Source organism: Chelonoidis abingdonii, chromosome 1, assembly GCF_003597395.2.
Source record: "Chelonoidis abingdonii isolate Lonesome George chromosome 1, CheloAbing_2.0, whole genome shotgun sequence".
In the NCBI taxonomy this organism is placed as follows: domain Eukaryota; kingdom Metazoa; phylum Chordata; order Testudines; family Testudinidae; genus Chelonoidis; species Chelonoidis abingdonii.
In genome coordinates, this window is record NC_133769.1 from 255,766,451 (window position 1) to 255,794,424 (window position 27,974).

General features: G+C 45.6%; 1 protein-coding gene across 6 annotated transcripts in view; it reads right to left on the reverse strand.

Moving 5' to 3' along the window:
* The window catches only part of UXS1 (UDP-glucuronate decarboxylase 1), a 94,858-nt gene extending 89,787 nt beyond the window's left edge, over positions 1-5,071 (reverse strand). For 5 of the 6 annotated variants that reach the window (XM_032790963.2, XM_075061275.1, XM_032790964.2 and 2 more), the window contains exon 1: positions 4,873-5,071. In XM_032790963.2, coding sequence (XP_032646854.1) covers positions 4,873-4,969 — 97 coding nt within the window. In that variant the 5' untranslated portion in view covers positions 4,970-5,071. The remainder of the gene's footprint in view (positions 1-4,872) is intronic. The other variant, XM_075061285.1, reaches the window with a different exon arrangement.
* Positions 5,072-27,974: the final 22,903 nt, after the last annotated feature.

A 27,974-nucleotide genomic window follows, 5' to 3' on the forward strand; every position in this document is an offset into this window, starting at 1 on the left:
ACATTGCATAAGTTTATTAAAAAAAAAAATTCCCCTCTCACCCCTATGGGTGGTATGTGTCTTCCTCTACCAGAGGCCTGGGAGTTTGAGGGTTCTGCGCAGTATCTTAGCTGTTCCTAGCACCGCACTCTTCTGGACAGAGAGCTCTGATGTTGTTCCTGGGATCTGTTGGAGCCACTCACCCAGCTTAGGAGTCACAGCCCCGAGTGCTCCTACCACCACTGGGACCACTTTGGCCTTCACTTTCCACATCCTCTCTAGTTCCTCTTTCAGGCCCTGGTACTTCTCCAGCTTCTCATATTCCTTCTTCCTGATGTTGCTGTCACTTGGCACTGCTATATCTATCACCACCGCTGTCTTCTGCTCCTTGTCTATTACCACGATGTCTGGTTGATTGGCCAGTACCTGCCTGTCCGTCTGGATCTGGAAGTCCCACAGAATCTTAGCCCTGCTATTCTCCACAACCTTCTGTGGAATCTCCCATCTGGTCTTGGGAGGGTCCAGCCCATACGCTGTGCAGATGTTCCTGTACATAATGCCAGCCACTTGGTTGTGCCGTTCAGTGTATGCTGTTCCTGCCTGCATCTTACATCCTGCCACTATGTGTTGGACTGTCTCTGAGGCCTCTCTGCACAAATATTTATATTTATTTGAATGATAAGAAAGTAGAAAGAAAATTGGAAAAACACTAATAATACTTTTTGTAAAACCTGGGGGAGGTTTGGTAAAAAATCATTTAAAACTGAAAACACAGGGGTTTAGTTATAGGTTATATTATTTGCTGTGTTGGAATATACATTAGAGTCTCACTAACACAAATTTGGTGATCATAGCAATTCACTTAATTTTGCAATTTAACAATTAAGTAAACAAACACTACTAGGAAAAAATCAAAATACCCTCCAAAAATGTACTTTGCACATTACCTTGCTTTTTGTAGCAGTAAACATACTGTGATATATTTTGCAAAAGTAATGAAGTCGTAGAAATACTAGACCTCACTATGGAAAATTACTAACATTTTTGAGGCAAAATGGAGGGAGACCACTAATATGCATTCTTAGAATTATAAGGTTTGTGAATGATCAAAAAATTATTGAAGTACAGTATACTGGAAGCAGAATTCTTGCATCTTAAAGAAAATAAAGAACATCTGATCACTTTATCATATCAAGACATCTCTAGGTGATTTAAGAAAATATTGAGATTAAAGCAAATTATGCAGATTTATAGAGCCCTGCACGGATACAAATTTATATCTGAGGATACAGATATAAGTCAGTATCTGCGGAACGGCAGGGCTCTCCCAGGAAGCGCAGTGCCAGATTGCCGCTCCCAGGAGCCAGCACCCTACACCAGCAGCTCCTCCAGTGTGGCTGTACTACCCACAACCCCACTTACTGGGGTGAGCACCACGCTCACCAGCAGCAGCTTTCCCCCAGCCTTTCCCCAGTCACCCCCTGCTGCCGAAGCCCTTCCCTGTTGCCAGAGTCTTCCCCCACTGCTGGAGTCTTTTCTGGGGAGGGAAAGGCTCCAGTAGTGGGACAGCTACTAAAAATATCAGGGCAGAGGGAGACACAGCATGGGCCAGTAGAGAACATGAAGGGTATGTACTCCAGGCTACATACCCACACTCTTCAGGCATGGCTATGGCTCTATGGCTTAACCTGTACCTCATCATCTACATTGCTACATATGCCCACACTGTGGAGAGGGGGACTAAGTGTGTATGTACAATACATGCTGCCAAAACAGTCTTGCAGGGTAGAGCCATCCTAGAAGAATCATATTCTCTCAGTATTTTGGGGGGCTTCCACACACACGCCCACAAGCAATATTCCACCAAAATTTCACAACACGTATGTGAAGCACGAAGTATGAACTCTATATAAACAATGTTTGGAATACTTATTAAACATTTATGTTCAGTTTTAATATTGTACTGTATTCCAAATACGGTTCATCTTGTAAGAACAGTCAACTCAACACATGGGAATAGGAAAAAAAATGTGAAGGACGTCCATAGCCTTCAAACACTTAATCACTGGAAATAGTACTTGAAAAAATTGTGCCAGAACATGCGCCCTCTCAAGTAGTTCAGTTTTCTCAACTGCCACACTACTTCAGTCTGGCATTGTCTGATCACTCCAGTGCACTGTATTGATTCAGTAATATTCTAACAAATATACTTTAAAGAATCAGGGAAGGGATAGACACCTTCTACAGTAAAGACAACAAACATTTAGTTTCTCAAGAAACTATCAGATCAGTGCAGTAGAGCACCTTGTCATAAAATACTGAAAATGCAAGAATCATCATATTTACTGCAGAACCAGTCAAAAGATTTAGAAGTATAATATTAGACATGACAGACCTGCAAAAAGCCTCCTCTTACAACCACCTGCAGGATTACACAGCTACCTATTTCATTTCAGGCTACACTTAGTCACGTGTGAAACTAGTCTCTCTCTTCCCCCTTATTCACGTGAGTCACAAAAAATGAGCAGACAATCTCTGATCCTATAGGTCCACACAGCAAGTCTCACACTGTTTCCTCTTCTCCCTTTAATCCACGCACTAGAAGGTAGACATGAACTGCTGAAAAAACAACCTAGCCAACATTTTACCCAGAGCCAGGAGTCCCTAGACAACATAATCATGTGGCCACATAAATTGCCACCCAATTCTGGTTTATTTTTTACATTGCCTATTTAACAGTGCTCTAGACATTATGTTTTCATTTTAATAAAGTCTCTAGTTCTTATGACTATGAAGAAAACCTTCAAATTGTTAATGGATATAAAGCAACATACTGATGCTTGCCTGAGTTTGCAGGCAACCTGAAATAACTTAGTGAGATGTGAATTGTCCTATGGCACCTAATGATAATTATTGTTGGCAACTGAATTATTTTAATGGTCCCATTTTAGTTGAAACTGTGTGCTTCACTGGTGTAGCTGCAGCTACTGAGATGCAGTGGGGCAGCTAGTTGCTACCAACAGTTGGTGGGGGTGGGGAACATGGAAGTCAAACATCTTTTCTCCCAAGACATATAATCACTTCTGCCGGAGAAGGAAAAAAGAAATGCGTACATCCCATTCCATCTCAAAAGAAGGCCTAAAACTACCTCCTGCACACCCCTGTCTCTCTGGTGGGTATCAAAAGCTCCAACTGTCCTCAACCCAAATGCCAGAGTCTCCAGCATCATCCCAGCCAACTTCTATAACTGACAACAAGTAGCTGCACAGGAAGATCTGCACCACACTGAAAATAAAAAAAAATGTGAGCTAGCATAAAATAAATTGAATTTAAATACACACAAATTGCCCACAGAAAACTAACGAATAGACTGAACTGGGCAGCCAGGAGGAGACGACTTAAGAGGGGCCATGTAATTCTGGAGCTTTACAACTTAATTCAGGTCCAATGAGCCACCTGGGTTCTTTTCAATAATTATCTTAATATTCTCCCATCTATTTTTATGCTTTAATCCAGGATCTTAGAACCCAACATGCTCAGTACTGCACAAAACACAATGTTAGAGCACTATTTACTTGCACTCAAAAGGTATTAGGTACTATACAGAAATGAACAGAGATATGGTCCCTGTCCTCCTGGAGAACTTCTTAGCTATACCCACATCAAAGGTTCTCAACCAGGGTCTGGGCCCCCCTGGAGGGCCACAATCAGGTATAACGGGATCTGCCAAGCAGGGCTAGCATTAGACATGCTGGGGCCCAGGAGGCAGAAAACCAAAGCCCCACCACATGGAGCTGCAGCCTGGAGCGCCCCGCAACTTGGAGCTGAACCCGAAGCCTGAGCAACTTAGCTTCACAGGGCACTGAGCAACTGCATTGCTTGCTAGCCCCTAACACTGACCCTGGCTTTTATATACAGGAAAACAATTGTTGGGGCACAGATGGCCCATGGACTTTGTACAGCATGTTGGGGAGGCCTCAGAAAGAAAAAGGTTGAGAACCCCTGCCCCACGCCATGAACACATTCGGTCTTACACTGTTTTTTGTGCATGGCATCACTGAGTAATTCAAACAGCTCAACACAAAAATAACTGAAGAAAGAGAAGATAAAACATTCAACAGTTATGTTATAACAGTTAAGATCAGTAAGTAAATCCAGGTATCATTAGGGTCAGGCCCATCAGAAGAAATGTTGTGCGCAGGTACACCATGTTTGCTGAGGTCCCATTCCCTCCCTTTTCTTTATTTAGGCAGGAGTTAGACTTGGGGGCGAGGAGGGCAGAGCTTAGGACCCTGGTACAACTGTCCCCCTTCTCGTCAGCCCTGAAGAGGTGCACCCCCAATGCCTAGGCCACCTCTTGTTGGGTTTGATTCTGTGTAAGTTACAAGCACACTACTAAGCAGCTGAGCCATATGTTTGCAGTTCTGCACCATCAGCTGTGTGTAGGGAGAGGTGTTCCCCACCCCGGCAGGGCAACTTCAACTTCTGAAAACAACACACCGGGGGGTGGGGGTGGGGGTGGGGCACTGAATTTTTCAAATGCTGAGCAACCCGGCAAACGCGCCTGGCGCTCTCCTGCCAAGGGCACACCGGCTTGCGCCCTGCTTCTGGGGCCGGGGCTGCCCTCGGCACTCCGTCCCCCGCCACTCGAAGGCAGCACATGGGCCGGGGAGGGCCCCTACCCGCTCCCCAAAACTCCTCCAAGGGAGACTCGAGCGGCTGGGCGGGACCCAGCCGGGCTGCAGCGCCGGGCACAGCTGCATGCAGCGCAGCCGGGCACAGCTGCATGAAGTGCAACCTGCCGCTGCTGGGGAGGGCAGAGGGGCGATGCACGGCGGAGCCTCTCGGCGGGGCCCCGACCGGAGGGGCAGCAGCGCAGCGCGCCCCACTCACAGGCCACGTAGGCGGCGAGGGCGAGCGCCATGAGCAGCTTCATCCTCCGGCGGTTGATGGCGGTCAGCAGGCGCAGCAGCGGGCCCGAGCTCACCATCCCCGGCGGGGCGCGCGGCGCGAACTCCGCCCGCAGCAGCAGCAGCAACAGCAGCTGCCGCCTCCACCACTCAGTTTCTGCCCCAGCCTCGGCCTGGGCGCATGCGCAGGCCGGCGTAGCTCTCGGCGTGAGAGGTGTGTTCTGCAGGGGAAGGAGGAAGCGCTGCTCGTGTCTCAGCGCGCCTGCGCGAGGCGGGCACAGCGGGGCCGCGTGACGGCTGGGGCCGCGCGCCGCTGGCACTGGGGAGCAGGCGGGCGGAGGGGTCACTGGCTGCTTTGGACCCGGCCTCTCAAATTCCAGCGCCCGTGATCCCGGCGCGTTAGCCTCTCCGCGCCCCTGGTGCAGCCCCGCCCTACGGTGCTGTGAGGCCCTGGGTCTTTCCCATGGAGCCAGCCTGTCTTGTCCCAGCGTCAGTGATTTTATTGCCGCAGGAGAGAATAGAATAAATACACCCAAATAATCCAGACCCTGCAGCGTCCGGCCGCAACAGCCCTGCAAATACACTCTGGTCTGGCTCTTGCTGCGTCCCACCCGCCTGAAATGGAGAAGCACTTTTAGCTGCTGTCCGATTCCAGCAAAACAAAACAAAGGTGCATTCTGCGACTTGGCCATGGCTACACTGGCACTTTACAGCACTGAAACTTTCACGCTTAGGGGTGCGGAAAAAACACCCCCCTGAGCACTGCAAGATACAGCGCTGTAAAGCCTCAGTGTAAACAGTGCCGCAGCGCTGGGAGCACAGCTCCCAGCACTGCAAGCTACACCCGTAGAGGATGTGGAGTACGCACAGCGCTGGGAGACCTCTCTCCCAGCGCTGGCGCTGCGACCAAACTCACACTCAAAGCGCTGCTGCAGCAGCGCTTTGAAGTTTCAAGTGTAGCCATAGCCTAAAGACATCTCTTTTACCATTTGTAATGCACCTTAAATATCCAGACTCCAAAACATGCTGGGCTAACAGCATGTATCTGCAGGGCTGCCCAGAGGATTCAGGGGGCGTGGGGCAAAGCAATTTTGGGGGCCCTTTCCATAAAAAAAAGTTGCAATACTATAGACTATTATATTCTTGTGGAGGGCTGGGGCAAATTGCCCCACTTGCCGCCCTAGGCATCACTGTGTATCTGACCCAACAGCTCCAGTATCTGGCCTGGTTTATACTAGTTGCACTTTGCTGGCATAACTATGCTGTTTATATCAGCAAAACTGCTTTTTACCTGTACAGCTTATTCCAACACCATCTCGGTGCAAAATAAGCATTACCGTCAAAAGTGCAATTTTGATGGCATAATTTTCCACCCTATATGTTTCTATTGTCTCGCTTACATCAGAGACTACACCTCATCAACACCATTAACCAATGTAACTTAACATTAAATACAGATCTTGTTGACTTTTTTAACCCCAAATTTCACTAAGAGCATATTTAGCTGTTCCTACTACACCAAAAACAACCCAGATCCTGGTGCAAAAATACCCGCAAAACCAGAGCTAGTGCAACTAGTCAGCAAAAGTTTTCCGTGTAGACCTGGCCTCTGAATACTATTACAGCTTGCTGGATTTTAGAATCATTTTGATCACAAACCCTGAAAATTAACCATCAAGAAAGAGAGAACAAGCCCAAATAAATTTGTTAGTCTCTAAGGTGTCACAAGGACTCCTCCTTGTTTTTGCTGATACAGACTAACACAGCTACCACTCTGAAACCTGAGAGAACAAGTGTTAATCCTAACTAGTTCATCAGAATCAGGGCCGGATTTAACTTTTTTGCCGCCCCAAGCAGAAAAGAAGAGTGCCGCCCCACCGTGCCCCCCCAGTGCCGTGCCACGAAAACCCAGCCCCCTGAGTGCCATGCTGCCGGAAGCCCCGCCCCCAAAGCCCCCCGAAGGCCCAGCGCCGCCTCCACAGGCCCCGTAACGGCTTCTGCAGCGCCCCAAGGCCCTCTAATGGCAAGCCCCGCCCCCAAAGCCCCACCCCCTCCAAGTGCCTCGCTGCCCCAAGTCCTCGCCCCCCCTCCGAGTGCCACACCAGCCCCCGCCCCACTGAGGGGGGCATTTAGGGAACTGGTGTAAAAATCTGTCTGGGGATTAGTCCTGCTTTGATCCGGCCTGGAGCAGAATCCTTGTAAGACAGTATACTGTTTCTATAACAAATAAGTTTCAGACCTAAAGGCCTTAGTAGACCAATCCACACTATCCAGCTCACAGGGAAAGCCAGATCATTCACAGCCTGCAAGAGGAAGGGTTTGACCAGACTGATAATATTTTTCATAATAGTGTATTTTTCAATGTACAGCACAATGCCTTTCAGACATTTAAAAACATTTTGTTTTTTTTAAGCAAAATAAATTAGTTTTAAGATCAAGTAATTGTATATTGCTAAAAAACAAAACATGTTTTTAAATGTCTGGCACTTAGCATTCTAGAGAAACCAGTGTAAATGTATAGCATTTGTAGAGCATGCCAAAGCCTTCAGACGGAAGGCACTATAGGAATGCAAAGTAGCAGTATTGTAAACAAAGATAAATAAATGCTAATTTTAAAGCTTTGGTGCTGTATATTAAAATACAAAACAATTATGAAAAATAATATCTGTCCAATAATACCCTTCCTCTTACAATCATACAGGTTGAGAGGGTCCAACTTGGAAAGAAATGACAGAACGCTTGGGATAGACAAGAAGCAATAGGTCCAAGGCTGGGGGAGAGGCATATCTCCCTGCCGCAGCCCTGAGTGCCTGTGCACTTAATAGGCTGCTGTGCAGCCTTGTGGCTGCACAGCTTAGAGCAAAGGTCAGCAACCTTTCAGAAGTACTGTGCTGAGTCTTCATTTATTCACTTTAATTTAAGGTTTTGCATGCCAGTAATACATTTCAACATTTTTAGAAGCAGGGGCAGCTCCAGGCCCTAGCACGCCAAGCGCGTGCTTGGGGCCGCAAAATGCCTAGAGCTGACCCTGTTTAGAAAGTGTCTTTCTATAAGTCTATAATATATAACTAAGCCATTGTTGTATATAAAGTAAATAAGGTTTTAAAAATGTTTAAGAAGCTTCATTTAAAATTAAATTAAAATGGAGAGCCCCCCAGACCAGTGGCCAGGATCTGGGCAGCGTGAGTGCCACTGAAAATCAGCTTGCATGCTGCCTTCGGCACCTGTGCCATAGGTTGCCTACCCCTGGCTTAGAGGGAACTTAGGCCAGGGGGCCATGGCCCTCCCACTTTTTGAAAGTGGATGGGGCTGGCTCTCCCACTTTTTGCTAGGGCACACCCTGCCCCCTTCCCCTCCTCTTCCCCCCAAGGCCCCACCCACCAGACAGGTCAGTGTAGAGCCCAGCCAGGATGGGGAGTCCAGGCAATTGTGGGAGTCGTGCACCCAAACCCTCTACCTGCCCACAATGAGGGGGGCTGAGAGCAGCCCGTGGCCCATGTCCTGTGTCAGCCCAGGGCAGGTGGAAGTGGAGGGATCCACGACTCCGTTCCGGCTCACCACAGCTGCCCACGCAGCTCTCTCTAACCTAGCTCCGTCCGGGGAGGCGAGGAGGAGGCGCGGAGCCTTGGAGCCACAGCCCAGCCATGGTATGAGCCATGCGGACAGCTGTGGGGACCCAGGTCAGGGAGAGCCTCACGGGCAGCTGTGTGGAGCCTGGGTTCCTCCACTTGTTCTGGGCGGGGAACTCGAGGGTCGGGGACAAGGGCAGGGGCAGGGCTTTGGTGGGGCCACTTTTGGGAAGGCTCTGGCGCCCCTGGCAGAGGAAGTTAGTGGAAGGCATAAGCAGAACTGTACTGGAAAAGTGCAAGCAAACCAAGAGTGCTGAGAAAGCAGAAGTAAAAGCATTGCCCAAAGCACTGAACAAATCACAAAGAAAGACTGGAAAAGCTAAATTTCTGGAAAGAAGAGGCTCAACAACTAGAGGATGTGTCAAGAAAACAAGATATGAAAACTATATTAAATAAAGTTAAGTTGTATGGAAACACAATCAGGCCAATGATGTAAGCAGTAAGAAACTCTACCAGTGAACAAATAACAAATGCCAAAGCAGTGCTGGAAGCATGGAAAGAGCCTTTTGACAAAGTACTGAAAGCTATAGGTCATCCATATGCAAGCATTCTACACTTACTAGATGAATGGGGCAGCTTTCAGGGCAGGCTGGACCATCATAAGAAGGGGAAATAGAAAGAGCAGTGAAGCAGTTAAAAATAGAGAAGCTGCCAGAACAGACAGTATAACAGCTGAGCTGCCAAAGCCTGTGGGACTATCCAGGCATCAGAAAAAATATATAAGGTGTGGGCACAAGAGGAGGTACTGGATGACTAGCTACAGGCAACAGTTGTATTGGTCCTGAAAGGAGATCCTGCTGATCCAAATACTTATAGAAGTATAAGATCATGATCAATACTAGGAAAAATCTTGATGAAAGTTATTGTCAACAGATTAAGGCTAGATTTAAAGGAAGTAGTAGGCAAAGGAACAGTGTGGCTTCGGACTAGGCCAAAGTTACATTGATCAGATATTCATGCTCCCACTGTTGATGGGCGGGGGGGAAAAGTGAGAATGAGGATGTTTGCTGTTTTCATCCACTTCACGAAGGCATTTGATTCAGTTTGGACACAAGCATTATAGAAATAATAAAGTCATATTGCATTCCAGATAGGATAACTGCAATGATAAATGTCATGGACAGAGACTTCTGTAGTGCTGTAAGAATTGGTGGAAAATTAAGCAACTGATTCAAGTCAAAGTTTGGTGTAAAATAAAGGGGCATAGAATCACCATTGCTTTCCATTGTGTTTTTAAATTGGACATTAAGAATGGTAGACAAATTGGAAGGTATGACATTGGGTGGCCTACAAACACTTACTGCAAACACTTACTCATATGCTCTGTCAATATAGCTGTGTGAATAACTGATTTTTGGTTCACAGTCAGTTAAAAAAAATGTTCAGATCAAACAGAAATTTGGTAAATTCAAAGAGTTGAAACATTTCATGTGGGTCAAATGAAAAGTTTCTTATGTTTCGGGGCATTTTTAACCATTTTTAAATAAAAGCAAAAGAAATGAAGGGCTAGATTCACAAAATCAAGGTGGAGAAAGGGTGTCCCCCATAGCCTAGCACTTAGAGTACTTACCTGGGATGTGAGAGACTCAGATTTGAATCTCAGCTCTGAAACAGGGACTTGAACCTAGGCCTCCTCTTCCTACGGGATGGGCCTAATTGCCAAGCTATTGGCTAGTCTGGGGTGGGACTCTCTCAATCTCTCCTGCTGAAGCTGTTCCACTTTGTGTATATTACCTGAAAAGTTATTGGGCCAGAGAGAGAAATAAGAGTGAGTCTACAGTGATTACAACCCTGAGCTGGGAGAGGGGACACCTAGCTTCCAGTCCCCTCTTCAATAATTTGTGTCTGCAATTCTTTTGTTTTGTTTTGACTGCAACAATGTGCCACAATAGATCCACATTTGCAAAATGTTTCAGGCGACCTGAATCTGCATTTTTTTCGTGAACATTTTTTTTGGTCAAAACATTTCACCCAGCTCTATTTGTGAGTAATGTAATGTGTGTAAAGTTAGCTATTTAGCATGAATGAGCATATCGGAATCTTCTCTGGAAAGATTAGGGTACATCTACACAGCAAAAAAAACAAAAACAAAGCAAGACAAAACCACAGAAGCAAATCTCAGGGGGTCAACTAAAAATAGCAATGAAGACATTCCGGCTTGGGCTGAAGCCTGCGCTCCGAGATTCTCCTCCATTGTTTAGTTTCCAAGCCCAATGCCTACACTGTTATTTTTGGTGCTGCTGTGAGTCCCGCACAGTTGACCTGCGCTCTGAGACTTGCTGCCATGGGATTTTTTTTGCTGTAAGGACGTACTCTAAGTGACATACCGGAAGCCGGTGGTAGTGCTGGAGAACTAACGTTTCCTATCTCCCAGTCCTGTGTTTTAGTAATAAGACTATTCTTCCTTATTAATTTTCGTTTCCCTTGTTTTGTGTTTTGATGTACTTATTGTTTCCTATGTAGGGAAAAGAAAATAGAGATAAAACAAACCTTGGGCCAAACTGACCTTTGGTATAATCACAAAGAGCTATAGAGTTTTATACCAGGAATAAATATGACCATTAGGGATTAAGCTGGGAAAATTCACATGAGAAGAAAATACTTGTCCGTATGGGATAAATCAATATAATAGACTCAAACTTTTTCTCCTTCCAGGACTTGGTCCTGCAGTCCTTACTCAGGCAAAACTGACAATAAAATAACTGGGAGAACCAATTGCAGGATTTGACTTGCAAAAATGAAGGGGGAAGAATGGGAAGGTCTCACTGAAAGATTTTCTCAGAGAAATAGTCAATTAATAATAAAATAATATTACCTAGCTCTCATATAGTGCTTTTTATCTGTAGATCTCAAAGCTGTTTAATAGATTACTTTTATTTTTCACTGGGCAATTGCCTATAAAATCATAGTAAGTGGCAATCTTTAGGATTACCTACCTGAAGACCTCAAGGCTTCTACAACTGACAGCATTTCTGGAACAGTTTTCATTTTCACTGATGCCAATCAGATTACAGCAGTGTAATTAGCCAGCTGTCTCTCCAGAATCATGGAAGGTGATCTGCTTCCCTGCCTGGATTCATCTGGCCTTCCCTGCCTCATGAGAAGGCACCTGTCTGCCCCCATTGGCCTCTCCCTTCCCTCTCTTGGCTCTGTGTAAGGATTCTGGGAATATGAGAGACTGCACTGCTACACTCTTCCATGTGAGCTAGGAAACAGTGGGCACTGGGCTCCCAGAACCAAATCAGAAAGAACCACCATGCTAGTGCACAAGACCAGGAAGTGATACACAAAGCACCAACACATGTGCTAGTAATAACGTAATTAGGAAAAAAGATATTACAATTTTCCTTTCGTCTCTGCAACGAACTCTGAACAGGCAGAGCTCTGGGCTAGTACAGAGGCCCTCGGGGGTTTTGCAAAGGCACAGGGGTCCACTTGCATGGGGCTTATTTTCAAAAACCGTTAGGGCATAAGGCATTACCTGCAGCTAGAGCTGGTCAAAAAATGGGAACTTTTTTTGTTAAAAATGGTCTTTTTCTTCAACTTTTTTTGAAGTTTGAGCTTTTTTTAGAGCAGTTCTACTTGTAACAATAGGGGGAAAGTGACAAAAATGTGAGTGATAATGTGTCTCATAAGGCAAAATTCTGGGTCTAGTTATTATCATTTTCTGAAGACAAACGAAAACAGAACCCTCAATTCTGGGAACTGATTCAATACTTCAATATTAGAATCTAAAAAGAAAAAAAGTACTATTAAGTACCTAAATTAATTTGTATTTATTATGTGGATTGTGGTAGCATGGAATAGCCCCAATCAGAATAGGACTACAAATGTTCTAGGTGCTGTACAAATACAGAATAAAAACCCATCGTTGCCCTGAAATCTTACCATCTAATTAAGACAAGAATCAGCAAGTGAATATAAACAATCAATCAATCAGAATGAACAGTGAAGGTGGGACATGGGAAGAGTAATAAGAACATGTATTTGCAAAGGCCAGGCAGGTCCATAGATAAACAGGTTGGAATTAGTTTAAAAAAAAAAGAATAAATAAGGTATAAACAAATAACTAAAATACATTCCGGAAGTCTCTTTCCCACCTACCTATGAATAGGAATATGTCCTAGTCAACATATTCATAAATGATCTGGAAAAAGGGGTAAACAGTGAGATGGCAAAATTTGCAGATGATACAAAATTACTAAAGATAGTTAAGACCCGGGCAGACTGCAAAGAGCTACAAAAGAATTTCTCAAAACTGGGTGACTGGGCAACAAAATGGCAGATGAAATCAATGTTGATAAAAGCAAAGTATGCACATTGGAAAGCATTATCCAGCCTAACATATAAAATGATGAGTCTAATTATTGTTTATCACTCAGAAGAGATCTTGGAGTAATTGTGGATAGTTCTCTGAAAACATCCACTCAATGTGCAGTGGCAGTCAAAAAGTGAACAGAATCTGGGAATCATTAAGAAGGGATATATAATAGGAACGAAAATACATATTGCCCTATATTAAAATCCATGGTGACGCCCACATCTTGACTATCTGTATGCAGATGTGGTTTCCCATCTCAAAAAAGATAATATTTGGAATTGGAAAAAGGTCAGAAAAGGGCAACAAAAATGTTAGGAGTAGGAGACACTTCCATATGAGAAGATTAATAAGACTGGGACTTTTTCAGGCTTGAAAAGAGACAGCTAAGGAGAGCGATGATGAGTCATAAAATAATACTGGTATAGAGAGAAGTACAGTAAGAGTGGTGTTTACTGCTTCTCATAACACAAGAACTAGGGGTCACCAAATGAAATTTATAGGCAGCAGGTTTAAAACAAATAAAAGGAAGTATTTCTTTACAAAATGCACAGTCAACCTGTGGAACTCCTTGCCAAAGGATGTTGTGAAGGTCAAGACCATAACAGGGTTCAAAAAAGAAAAAGATAAATTCATGGAGAATAGGTCCGTCAATGGCTATTAGCTAAGGTGGGCAGGAATGGTGTCCCTAACAGAGGGGTAGGCAACCTATGGCACACGTGCCGAAGATGGCACACGAGCTGATTTTCAGTGGCTCTCACACTGCCCGGGTCCTGGCCACTGGTCCAGGGGGCTCTGCATTTTAATTTAATTTTAAATGAAACCTCTTAAACATTTAAAAAACCTTATTTACTTTACATACATCGATAGTTTAGTTATATATTATAGACTTATAAAAAGACATTAAAATGTATTACTGGCACGTGCAAGCTTAAATTAGAGTGAATAAATGAAGACTCAGCACACCACTTCCGAAAGGTTGCCGACCCCTGCCCTAAGCCTCTGTTTGCCAGAAGCTGGGAATTAGTGACAGGGGATGGATCACTTGAGGATTACCTGTTCATTCCCTCTAGGGCACCTGGCCAATGTCAGAAGACGGGATACTGGGCTAGTTGGACCTTTGGTCTGACCCAGTAGGGCCATTCTTATGTTCTTATGTACCTGGTTTCTATCAGTTTCCCCTAGGCATTACAATGTATATGGTATTAGGTTAAGTTTACTTCCTTCTATAGATGTTAAAATTCTTTACATAGAGTGAAAACAGAAATCTATCCCCACCAACCTCAACAGGAAGATTGTTTAAGGCTCCCAGAGGTGTTTTGAAACTTACATGCTATACTGTCAAATAATACTCAGTGCAATTTCAGAAATCGCCTGGTAGTCTTATATGAACAAAGCACCAGTTTCTCTTAAAGCATCTTTCCCCTAAGGCAACAGAAGACAGCTCCATACATTTTCAAAGAGTTGCCTGAGATTTAGAAATACCATTTCCACTCTGAAAATGTGCAGGAACCAATACAAAATCTTCCATATTCAGGTTTGAATGAAGTGACAAAGAATTTAAACACGCCATCCTTAACCACTGATTACAGAAACCTTCCAGCTGCGAACAAAAAAAGTCCTCACCTGATCCAGTGAGGTAACTATCTTATTTCTGTAGGCAAACAAATAAGTTACCACTCACTACTATTGCACATTTCTTATCTTGTCTGAGCCTTAAAAGGACTTTCAATTGATATAGTTCTGCCCTGAAGCATTCAGGAGGTTTCTATGGTCGGTGACTTTGGACTGCTTTAATTAGGGTTGGATTCTGCCATCCTTACTCATGCTGGAGGGGAATTAATCTCTATCCTATGGCCCATGCTAGCATAAAGCAGCCATAAAGTAAGCACAACTCTCCCTTTCCCCCTATATATCCCCAGCACAGAAGGCCTTCAACAAGAGCCTGCATATTTTGGGGGTGGAACCAGGTCACACATGTGTCAGAAACAGAAGGGGGAATGGCTGAAGCATCCTTTTGATAGAAGCCCCGTGCTGGAACCTGGAAATGTAATACAGAGAGAAGTATGATTATATTTCCGTGACCTACCCCTCTGGGTCTTTATGAAGGCGGCACTGGGGTAGCTGCAAACAGAGGAATCCCTGGTCACATGGCTCCAGTGGAACTGTGCTTGCTAAGAAGTACAGCTAAATCTGCAAGAAGCCAGTACTGCTGTGGAGGCAGCAGTTCTCTGCACAGATAGCCTCATGCCCTCCTGACAGGGCTGGATTAACTTTTTGTGCACCTGGTGCCCAACGTATTTGTGGGCCCTCATTGGGGGAATAGAGCATGTGATGGTGGGTGGTCTGAAGAGCGAGGGGCCAGCTGGGTGCAATGGGGCACTCAACCCAGCACAAGGGCACTGTTTACAAACCTACAAGTGCTAAAAGCACATTGGCCTGCCCCCTGCCCAGTGCCCTGCCCTTATGCCCAGCACCCCCTCACCCAGAGACTTCCCCTACAGATCCCTACACCCAATGACCCGGACTCACTATGCTGAGCACCTCCTGCCCAGAGTCCCCTCCCACTGACCTCCCACCACAACTGCAAAGCACCCTGCACATCATACCACATGCCCAGCTCCTACACCTACAGATTGCCTACTGTCTAGCACCCCCTTCACAGTCCCACCATCACAGCTGTACCACATACCATATTCCTAAGGGAATTCTGCATCAAATTCTGTGCATAATATTTTAAAATTCTGCAATTTTTTTTTACAATAAATAAATGAGGAAGCTCCACCATGGCAGTGGGGGAGCACAGGCCACTGGTTGCATGGAGGTGGGAGATCATCCTGCAGCCTCCCCAACTCCCCTGGGACAGAGACTTGGCAGTGATGCTGAACCTGAACCTGACACAGCACAAGGGCCATACCTGCCCCAAAGACACCCTGGGGCCCTGCCCCTTTTGCGTCAGGTGCACCAGATGTGGGCTGGGAGACTCAGCCGGGCAGCAGGATCCAAGTGCAGAGCGACCTTGTGTGGGAGGATCCAGATGGGGGTAAGAGGGTTCTGTGTGGGGCAGTCTGGGTGCAGGCAGCTCAGTGGGGATCTGGATTCACAGGTTGGTTCCAGGTGCAGGGGCAATGGGAGTCTGCAGTGGGGACCAAGTGAAAGTGGTTGGTGCTCAGCGGGGGCTGGGGGACCTGGGTGCAGGGGAAGTAGGGTTCATTTGGGTGGGGATCTAGGTGTAGGTGGTTGGGGCTCAGTGGGGAGGGTGTCTGGGGCAGGCTTATCAGGGTGGTACAGAGGCAGGGGAGGTGGGGCTTGTCAGGGTGAGGGTTTGATGGGCCTGCTTAAGAGGGGAGCTCCTGCTTCTTTCAAGGAGATCCACATGCTGGGCCCCCGCTTTCCCCTTCTCTTCTCCATCCCATGCCGATTCCCAACTGCTCCATCTCCTCCCCAGGCTTGGGGGGTATGGGGGAAACCACCCCCTCGAATGAGCCGGCAGAGCGGGCTGGGGCTGGGTTGCTCCGCTTCCTGCCACCCAGTGATTGCAGGGCAGCCCATGGTGCCATGGCGCCAGGCCCAGAGTCAGAAGGGTCCCTGGCCAGCCCGATCCCCTGGCCAGCTTGCCCCGCTCCTACCCCTCCCCCACCCTGCCTCTTCCCATCCCTGCTTCGCCCCAGCCCCATCTCCATCCCACCCCTTCCCCTGAGCAATGTCCCAGGAGACTGCAGCAGGGTTGGACATGCTCTGCACTCTCCAGGCACCGAGAAGTGGAGTGACCCTGCCCCAGCCTGCTCTGCTCTGCTCCCATGGCTCCCAGCCTTGGAACTGGGGGGCAGGGGGAAACCACTCCCCAGCACTCACCAGTGGCGTAGAGTGAGCTGGGGCCGGGTCGCTCCACCTCCTGGCACCCGTGAGTGGAGGGCACACCCAACCCCTGCTGCAGGGGGATAAGGCTGGCCAGGATCCCTTCTGACTCTGGGCCATGCGTCATAGTACCATTGCCGCCATGGTAAACCTAGTACTGCCTCCTGAAGATCTCAGAATAGCTACTGGGGCAGATCTTTACTTTTTTCCACCTGGGCACAAACCCAGCTCACCTGGATGGAGAAGTGTAAAGGAGGTTCTTCCAGGGGAACCTCACAGAGTTTCCTGCCCCATATTACCACATGAGGGTACAATCTGGCCCTGAGAGTTTACACAGTCTTTCCCTCCCATCAATTCGGTTTCACTTCCTTGGTATCAGTGATGTCATAATCCTAGTTGTTTTCCATTCATCTGTAGAGTCTTCCAGTAAAAACAGGGTTAACAAGACTTGAACTTCTAATGCAAAACAAGCAAATAAATGCACAAACTCAATTCTTTTTTCCTTTGCAGCTCACTTTTAAAGAGTTAATACTTTTACTGCTCTTCTGGACTCTGATCCAGCAAAGACTTGTGGACATTACATAACTTTACTCTTATGAGTAATCCCTTTGGTTTTAAAGTTTCCAACAGAACTACTCATATGAGTAAAAATACTTACATGGACCAGACTGCAGGATTGGGGTCCTTCTGTGTAACCTTATTTTCTTTTGCAATTATAGCCAAAGGGGACAGGAGGCAGCATCAAATTTCAATTTTAAAGTAGGAAGTGGCTAGGAATTTTCTGGTAAATTGTGTGTTTGATGATCAGGTTTTGCCAAGTAAATTTCCATGGCTGCATTTTTAAAGTTAGTTTATGGTATGAAGTAAACAGTAAACTCACCTGGTGAATGCCTGCTAAATGACTTTACAAGTTTCAATCAACTCACTGTTAAAACCAAAAGGGAAACCTCTTTATTTTTGTTAAGTTGGTATAGAAAAGGGATTGGCAACCTTTGGCATGCGGCCTGTCAGGGAAACCCACTGGTGGGCCAGGATGGTTTGTTTACCTGCAGCATCCGCAGGTTCAGCCGATCGCAGGTCCCACTGGCCACGGTTCACCGTTCCAGGCCAATGGGGGCTACGGGAAGCAGCATGGGCTGCGAGGTGGGCTGGCTGCTGCTTCCCGCAGCCCCCATTGGCCTGGAATGGTGAACCACGACCAATGGGAGCTGCGATCGGCTGAATCTGCGGATGCTGCAGGTAAACAAACAGTCCTGGCTCGCCAGCGGATTTCCCTGACGGGTCGCATATCAAAGGTTGCCGATCTGTGGTATAGAACTTGGACAACCAGACACATCAAAGGCTAAATGCATTGCTGGTGAAAACAAGAGCAACTCCGTTGACTTTCAAAATATGTCAAATCATTGTGAGAATTTATGTAAATATTTCTATCTGTCTTTGAATGCTGGTTTTTTTTTGTTATGCTCATCTAGGAACTAAGGTATTATTAATCACTCACTGCTCACTGAAAGTAAACTGAATAAAACAGCTGGGGTCTGATCCAGCTCCTCGGTGTCAGATGGGGCTATTTGTGCATGAACAATTATAATTATAATTATATAATAAATAAATAAATTATATAATAAAATCACCTTTATGCTAACTCTACAGGAGTTTTTTATGAACAAACCCAATATCACATGTGACAAATTATTTGCTCTTCCAAGCTCTTAGCAAATCTAAGGAAATGCATACGTGGATCCTTATTTTGAAAAGTACTTAAGCATGTGCTTTGCTTGAAGCCACTGGGACTAGAACTGGTTGGGAATATTTTAACAAAATGATCAATTAGTCAATACTAAAACTGTTCATGGGAAAAGGTTGGTTCTGAAAAATTTCCTGTTTTGAAAAAAGTTTTGACATTTTTGAAACATTCCATTTTTACATTTTCAAAACAAAAAAGCTGATTTTCTTTCTAAACGACTTTTTGTTTTGAAATTTAAGTTGATGTACAGTAAAAAAGTTAAAAAGTTTATTTTTTTAAAAAAGGCAATGAAATGAAAATGAAATATTTTGAAATTAACAGAACAAAATGTTTTGATTGACCCAATCTAATTTTTTTCATATTTCCAGTTTGCAAAAATTTTTTAGATTGACTTTTTGTCCTGATTTGGCATGAGAACACTTTTTTTCAAAATTTCAAAAATTCTCCTGCAATGAGAAAGCTGTTTCCTGCCCATCTCTAAATGGAAGTTAAACATGCTTTACTCTAGAAACATGCTAAAGTGTTCCGCTGAATAGGGATGGACCTGAGTTTGGGCCTCAGTCACTAATGCTTGCTAAAAGTAAAATAAAAATGTATATTTAGGCTGGTGATTGCAACAGAAGCATGCTCCAAGAAAGCAGATCAGAGAATGCCAGCATCCCGGGAGAAATTACTGCATTGCCAGAAGAGTGAAATCCAAAAGAAAAATGGAAAGTGACAGAAAAAAGGGTGAATAAAAAGTTGTGAAACAAGGAAACAGTCACTGAATACCATAAAGCAAATGCTTTAATTATTAATGTTTCTCACTACAAACACAAGCAAACAGACAAGCCCCAAAACAGAACAAAAGGCCTGAGAACAATGTCAGGAAATAAAGGATAAAGATCTAAAGTAGGATTTAGAGCCTTATTGAAATCCACACCCAGTGCTTCCATTTATAAGGAAGAGAATATTTATACAGACAGAGAAAAAGAGCCAAAGGCATTCATATTAAGGATCTACAGAGTTCAATGGAGTTGCACCCACTTTCAACAGCAGTGAAATTGGACATGGGGATTCTAATTATTTTGGGGAGCTGGGTCCTAATTTATAACAGTTTTCTACAAGCAGCACAGTAGTTACTTCAAGCAGCTTTGGTGTAGTTGTATTTTTAACACTTCACCTCTCAGTCCCACCCAGTGAGGGATGAACTGATAACATTATAAAAATGTAAGTAAAACCAGTTTTGTATGCAGTCTGTCTCAAGGTATAGCTACGTTTGAAACTTCAAAGCGCTGCCGCAGGAGAGCTTTGAAGTGTAAGTGTGGTCGCAGCGCCAGCGCTGGGAGAGAGCTCCCCCAGCGCTGCACGTACTCCACCTCCTCATGGGGATTAGCTTGCAGCGCTGGGAGCCACGCTCCCAGCGCTGCGGCACTGTTTACACTGGCGCTTTACAGCGCAGTAACTTGCAGCGCTCAGGGGGGTGTTTTTTTCACACCCCTGAGTGAGAAAGTTGCAGCGCTGTAAAATGCCAGTGTAGCCAAGGCCTCAGTCCAGCCACTTGACCCATGGATAATTTATTACATGTTGATACTTCTGAGGGCATGTTGAGCCAAAAAAATAAAAATTCTGTGCACAATATTTTAAAATTCTGCAAAATTCTGCAAGTTTTATTTGTCAATAAATAAATGCAGAGGCTCCAGCATGGCAGTGGGGAACACAGACCACTGCCTGCATGAGGGTGGGAGATCACACTGCAGTCCCCTAATCCTCCACCGTTGGGACACAGACTCAGTGGTGAGCTTGCATCTGACCCTGACATAGCACAAGGCCTGGGCCTGTCTCAGAAACACCCTGGGGCCCTGCTCCTCTGCGCCAGGCGCACCAGGTATAGGGCAGGCAGGCAAAACCAGGTAGGATCTAACTGGAGGCATCCAGCTGTGGGGTGAGAGGATTTTGTGTGGGACAATCTGGGTGCAGGCAGCTCAGTGGGGGGTCTAGGTGTTGGGGGATCTGGATGTACACAGGCTGGGGGGGGGGGGCATTTCCAGGTGCAGGGGCAATGGGACTCTGCAGGAGCTTCCAGATGAAAGTGGTTGGGGCTCAGTGGAGGGTCTGGTGTGGGGGAGTGGGGCTTGGTGGGGTGTGGGTCTGGGTGCAGCTAGTTAGGGATGTGAGTGGTTGGATCACAGAACTCCCCTTGGGAGCTGCCACCCAATGTGCCAAGACTACTCCTACCCCTGCCTTCCCTGCCAGCTCAGGACCCCTGCACCCTATCTTGCTGAGCCAGACACTCCCATCTGCTCCAACAAAGACTCAGGATCTGAATTACTTGCCCTGAAGCTGCAGGTTTACCTGAAAGCAGCTCACAGAAGTATGCTAGTCTTTAACACTCCGTTTTACCCTGTATAAAGCTTATGCAGGGTAAACTCATACATTGTTTGCCCTCTATAACACTGATAGAGAGAGATGCACAGCTGTTTGCTCCCCCAGGTATTAATACATACTCTGGGTTAATTAAGAAGTAAAAAGTGATTTTATTAAATACAGAAAGTAGGATTTAAGTGGTTCCAAGACAGAACAAAGTAAGTAACTAAGCAAAATAAAATAAAATGCGCAAATCTATGTATAATCAAATTGAGTACAGATAATCTCACCCTTAGAGATGCTTCAGTAAGTTTTTTTCCTTCGATTGGACACCTTCCAGGCCTGGGCACAATTCTTTCCCCTGATACAGCTCTTGTTCCAGCTAGGGGATTCTTCATGATGGCTCCTCTCTTCCCTTTGTTCTCTTTCACCCCTTTATATATTTTTTGCATAAGATGGGAATTCTTTGTCTCTCTCTGGGTTCCCACCCCTCCTTCTCAATAGAAAGACACCAGGTTAAAGATGGATTCCAGTTTAGGTGACATGATCACATGTCACTGCAAAACTTCATTGCCCACTTGCCAGCACACACGTATACAGAAAGACTTATAGGTAAAACACCCATCTGCAGACAATTGTCCTGGTTAACGGGAGTCATCAAGATTCCAAACCACCATTAATGGCCCACACTTTGCATAATTACAATAGGCCCTCAGAGTTATATTTCATATTTCTAGTTTCAGATACAAGAGTAGCACATTTATACAAATAGGATGATCACACTCGGTAGATTATAAGCTTTGTAATGATACCTTACAAGAGACCTTCTGCATGAAGCATATTCCAGTTACATTATATTCACTCATTAGCATATTTTTATAAAATCATATAGACTGCAGCGTCACAAGGGATAAGTGGCATGGGGGTCTGAATATGGGGGCTCAGGATGGTGGGCCTCATCAGGGTGGGAGTTTAAGTTCAGGGAGCTCAATGGGGGTGGTCTGGGAGCAGGGCTGTGAGTCCAGAGGCAGGGGCCCTGGATGGAGAGGGCTTCAGATGTGGGGGTTGAGATTCAGTGGGGTGGGGTTTGGAGGGCTAGGGGCGGTTCTGGACATATGGGGTGAGGCTTGACAGGGGTGTCTGGGTATAGCAGGTTCAGATGCACAGGTGTTGGGTGGATGTGGGAGCAGCTCCCTGTACAGTGACCCGTCCCAGGGCAGCTGAGGAGTAATGGGGGCAGGAAGTAGGGGAGGATGCTGAACTTCCTGCAGCTGGGGGAGATTTCTGGGAGTGGTTCTGACATACATAAGAACATAAGAATGGCCATACTGGGTCAGACCAAAGGTCCATCTAGCCCAGTATCCTGTCTACTGACAGTGGCCAATGCCAAGTGCCCCAGAGGGAGTGAACCTAACAGGTAATGATAAAGTGATCTCTCTCCTGCCATCCATCTCCACTCTCTGACAAACAGAGGCTAGGGACACCATTCCTTCCCCATCCTGGCTAATAGCCATTAATGGACATAGCCCCAGCCACTCCTTGCAGGGGAAGATGAAATCCCATCCTCTCCTGCCTCCAGCCCAGCCGGGACTATCAGCTGATCCCAACTCAGGATAGAAGCCACTGGCTGGGGTGTCCCCAGCCCTGCAGTGATTTACCTCTTTGCCAGCTGCCTGAAACAATGTACCTGCACAGCTAGGGAGTGATATGTGACTGCTCTTGTAGCTTCCCTTTGCTTCCCTGTCAGAAAGTAATTTTTCTGCAGGGAAGCAAAAAAATCTGTGGTGGACATGAATTCTGCACACGCACAATGGTGCAGAATTCCTCCAAGAGTAATGCCGAATAGCATGTTTTCATTGATTCTCTTATTATATGTTTATAAATACAAAATGATTGTGACTGAATTGGAGCTGCTCTCACAATTTATGAATACTGAATACATGTTATTGGGATGTTTACTGTCTGAATATACTGGTTTAGCATACTAGGAGGTTGTAAGAAAAGACAAGCAGGAAGGGGAAAAAATGGCTCAAGATAAGCCAATTATCCGCAAACCCTTGAGGACTGTTAAGAGACAATGCCAGAGCAAGAGAAAGCCTGGGAACACACAAGCTCAAAAGAACTAAAGTGAGCTTTAAAAAGGTTCTCGCTCTCAACAGAGAGGAGGAACTGAATAAGGCCTTGTCAACACTTGCTTACCCTTGTGATGGCATGTAGAGTACAAGTACTACACATGTAGCTAAATGCCACAATGAAAAGCAGGCTTCATCCAAACTTCCTGGGTTGTGTAGCTACACATGACAGTGAACCAACCATGGGGAAAGATTCCAGGAGCAAGGAGGCCCTGGCTAGTGGCATAGCTGGACCCCTTGCTCGTCTGACCTCCATATTCCTCCTGCCACGCGTCTGTGGCTCAGGCTTCTGGGAGGTATTAACGGTGGTGTGCAGGGTGGCTCATGAGTGCGGTCTCGGCTAAGTATGGTACACAGATCTTTGTAAAAGTAGCATATCTGCGGCTTGGCACCAGATTGATTGTTGGCTTCCCTGGCCTTGTTGTATACCTGCCCAAGTTCTTTAGCTTTCACGTAGCACTGCTGCTGCCCCTGTTGTACTCCTTCTCATGCATCCCCTGAGCAATCTGCTCGTAGATGTCCATGTTTCTAGGGTTGGTCCACAGCTGTGTTTGCACAGCCTCTTCTCCCCACAGGCCCAGGAGATCCATTATCTCCTATCTATCTTGTGGTCAGCTGGGTAGTTGCACACAACAATGGAGAGCAGATAGAGATGTGCTCACCATGCTGCACAACTAGGAAAAGACATTTCAAAAATTTGCAGGGGTTTTAATTGGAGGGGGACGCTTCTGTTCTCTGTGACCCCTGTGCAGTGGAGTTCATAACTGTGACCGAAGCATTCAGTGTTGGGCATTGTGGGACATCTGCTCAAGGACAGTTAGGGTAAACATAGGGTAATGCAATGTCTACACTCGCACTGTGTTGACTTCCATATGTCAACCTTGGCTCAACACTGTTTGGGGAGCTAGTGTTATTATGTTGGCATAAAGGAAGTGTAGACACATGCACAACTAGGTCAGCACAAGGCAGCATACATCAACCTAACTTTGTAGTGTAGACCAGGCCTTAGAACAGAGGTGGGCAAACTATGGCCCATGGGCCAGATCCGGCCCCTCAGGGCTTTGGATCTGGCCCATGGGATTGCTCCTCATGGCGCCATGGGCCCCGCATCACTCTGAGCAGCAGCCGGCCCAACATCCCTGTGACCTCCAGGCCCTTGCCTCCAGGCGCCATCCCTCACAGCTCCCATTGGCTGGGAACGGGGAACCACAGCCAATGGGAGCTTTGGGGGAAGTACCTGGAGGCATGACAAGGACAGAGCACGTGGAACCCTCTGCCCCCTCTCTCCCAGGAGCCGCAGCGCTTCCTGGATCGGCACAAGGCCGGGGACAGGGTAGGCATGCAGGGAGCCTGCCCTGGCCCCAGTGCGTGCCACTGCCACCCCAGAGCCTGAACCCCTCCTGCACCCTGCCCTAAGCCCCCTGCCTGCACTGTGCACATCTGCACCCCAACTCCCTGCCCTGAGCCCCCTCATACACCTCACACCCCTCCTGCACCCAACCCCCTGCCCTGAGCCCCCTGCTGCACCCTACACCCTTGTGCACTCCAATCCCCTGCCCTGAGCCCCTTCCTGCAGTCCACACCCCTCTTGCACCCCTGCCCTGAGCCCCCTCCTGCACCCCAACTTCCTGCCCTTGGCCCCCTCATACACCCTATACTCCTACTCTGCCCCAATCCCTTGCCCTGAGCCCCTTCTTGCACACCACACCCCCTCCCACACCCTGCACTCCCTCCCACACCCCAGCCCCCTGTCCCTGCCCTGCATAAAATTTCCCCACCCAGATGTGGCCCTCGGCTCAAAAAGTTTGCCCACCCCTGCCTTAGAGGCACAGAATAAACTCTCAACCCTGTGTTCACAAATCATGCTCTAGGATAGCTTTTTTGATGATATGGCCCCATCCACACTAATTGCTGCAATTTTCCTATAAAGAAAATGTGACATAGGAGAATTAGTATAAACAGATTGCATCCACTATGCAGCATCCAGTTGAATCGTTGTACAAGCCAATAAATTAGTATTTAAAAGGTGCAGTTGAAAAAAATAAAGTTTAGATTTAAAATGGTGGTGTTTTCAACAAAAACATGATCAAGCACAGGAAGACAGCGAATGAGCCTCCAGCTCCCAGAAAGTAGTAATCTAAAGGCTAGTCTACACACCTTTTGCATTGTTATAACTTAGAAATGGATATAGTTAAAGCAGACCAATCTCTAGTGGGGATGCAGTTATACTGGTATAAAGGTGCTGCTATTGGTATAGCTTATTCACGTTAGGGCTCCAGACAGGGAGCTACAGCAGCAGAACATTTTACAATGCTCATGGTTACAGAACAAGCAGTGACGCTGGTTGATTCTTGCTGTTCTGGGCTGAACCCCAAAACTTGAAAGTATGTCATTATCCTCAACCCTAGGACACAATTCAAAAAACTTAATTTTCATTGATCCAGTTTTTTTTGCCATTCCTCTTTTAAATTTTTCTGTATTAGGATTTTGAATTCCTGTTTACTCAAGCATATTTCTATGTCAATTCTTCCATTTCTTACAGCATTTGTAGTGGGTTTGTCCGGCATTTAGTCCCATTATCTCAATATGCACTGGAATCCAGGCTAATGCTATATGTATCCCCATCCATACTAACTCTGTTATTAGAAATAGAATTGCATTGATTAAATCACTTCTGTGTACAGAGACAGCATATTTTATTCCCGTGAGGACTGATACTGAGTCCAGAGAAATGACCACTGCTGCTCGGCATACATCCCAGATCAGGTTTAATGCCAGCATTATTGCTACTAGTTCAGCTGTCATGACTGCTATAAAATTGGGTATTCTTTTAGATGTACTAATTCCAAACGTTGATATACAATATACTGTCTGTACTCTTCTTGTTTTTCTTTTTTGGACCCTTCTGTATATATTTGACAAAACTCCACTTTTCATCTATATACTGGTACACTTCCTTTTTTAGACCTATGGTCTCCTTTTTGCCCTTAAGTTTGTAAAATAAATCTAAATCCACATTTGTGTATGTGGCTTTCCGTCCATAACTAATTTTCCCATTTAGCTTTTCAACTCTTGCATCCACATTTTAACCCGAATGGCATGTGGTATTCTGACATAATTAGAATGGCACAATGCTATAGTTTGCCTATTGAATTCCCAGCAATCTTCATATATTTGTTTGGTACTTTCATCCTTGCAGTTCCCATTAACCTTCTGGGCCAAAGTAGGTCCAATAGTTTCATTCATAATGTAACTGGCATTTCACTCAGAACCATATGTAGCACACACATAGGTGTTGTAATAAATGCCCTATATGCAACTCATAGTACCTGTGGTTGTATTAAATCTAATTTAAGTTTCTGATTTTGATGCTGACCAAAAGTTTGGCAGCCATAGAGGATAACTGGTCTGATTCAGGCTCTGTATACTATAAGCAGCGTTTTCTTATCTGCCTCCCATTTACTCTCAGAAATACTTTTAATCAGGTTTACCTTCTTTTGTTTTTATCTCTAATATAGCCTATATGATCGTTCCAAATAATTTAGTACCAAATATTACTCTTAGAAATTTAAACCTTTTAACTATCTCTTCTCTCCATCAAGATACATTTTACATTCCTTTGCAGCTTCCTTTTTGTAAAGAGGAATCCTTTGAATTAGCAACCTCAGGCATTTTCCCCATCTGAAGTCTCTCATAATGCTCTGTTATTCTCGGTTCTGCTCCCCCAATATTCTTGCTCATAACCTGTAAAGCACAATCATCTGCAAACAGAGTGACACTTACCCCCTCACGGATTTGTTTTGGAAGGTCTTATCATAATATTAAATAAGGTTGGGCCGATACTGCCTCCCTGTGGTGTAACATTTTTAATATTCGATATATATTTGACATAACTGTCCAAACTCTGACCTGCATGGTCCTTTTACTCAAAAATTCTCTAACTCCTTCATCCATGCTTCCCCATATCCCTATTATACCATCTTTGTAAAATCAACCTTCCTTCCATAACATGTCATTTGCTTTTTCAAAAAAGCTATGATGAAACCTTTGTTTCTCAGCTTTTTTTTTGTATTTCAGTTTTCAACTTAACAATATGGTCAATATGGTCAAAATGCAATATGGTGCATCTTTCTCTGATAACTCCACTCTGCACCTTGTTTATAATGCCATTGGTTGCTTATTTGGCAAACTATCTTTTGTTCACCATTTTCTCAGTTTCCCCTCAGACACTACAGCTCTGGGTATGTCTCTCTGACTTGAAGAAGAGCTCTGGGTAGCTCAAAAGCTTATCTCTCTCACCAACAGAAGTTGGTCCAATAAAATGTATTACCTCACCCATCTTGTATCTCTAATATCCTGGAACCGACACGACTACAAGAACACTGCAAACAAATAATCTCTCCATCACTGAAATTTCTCACAGGTGTGCTGGTGTGGGGCTAGTTTTGCTGTCTGCAGGTAGGGAAGGTTCTTAACTATTTCCAGCCTGCGTTTTGTGAGGGATTTGTAGACCCCTCTCCTACTGAGAAATCAGTGCTTTCACACCACTGCAATAGCTGAGGCGCTTGTGTTACCAGCCACTTACTTTGCATGGTTCTAGGGTAAAGGAAGGGTAGTTGATGTATAAGTGCCTCAACTCTGGAATTTTCCTCTTCTCTTGCTCCAACAGAGCCCAGGTTTGTTGACGTTCAGTGTATGGTGAAACCTTTTGCCTGAGAGAATGGCTGGAGATGACTAATTCTGCCTTAGTATCTTTAACTGGCAGCAGCTTTGCTATCTGCTTCCAACACTGCTGCAGCCACACTGCTGGCATGCATGTGTCTGTTTTAACCCCACCCTAAAAAGCAGATAAAAATAACCTTTTGAGTTTGGCTTAATATTTGAGGATGTCACTCATAGCCATTACCTCAGCAAAGTGAAAAGCCATCTAAGAGCAGGGTTTCTCAGCTGCTGGGTTGGGACCCAAAATTGGGTTATGAGAATGTTTCAAAGGTCAGGTGGCAGCTCCTATGGCTCCTGTCCCATGGGGCTGGCTGGACTCACCTCTCTGCTCCAGGC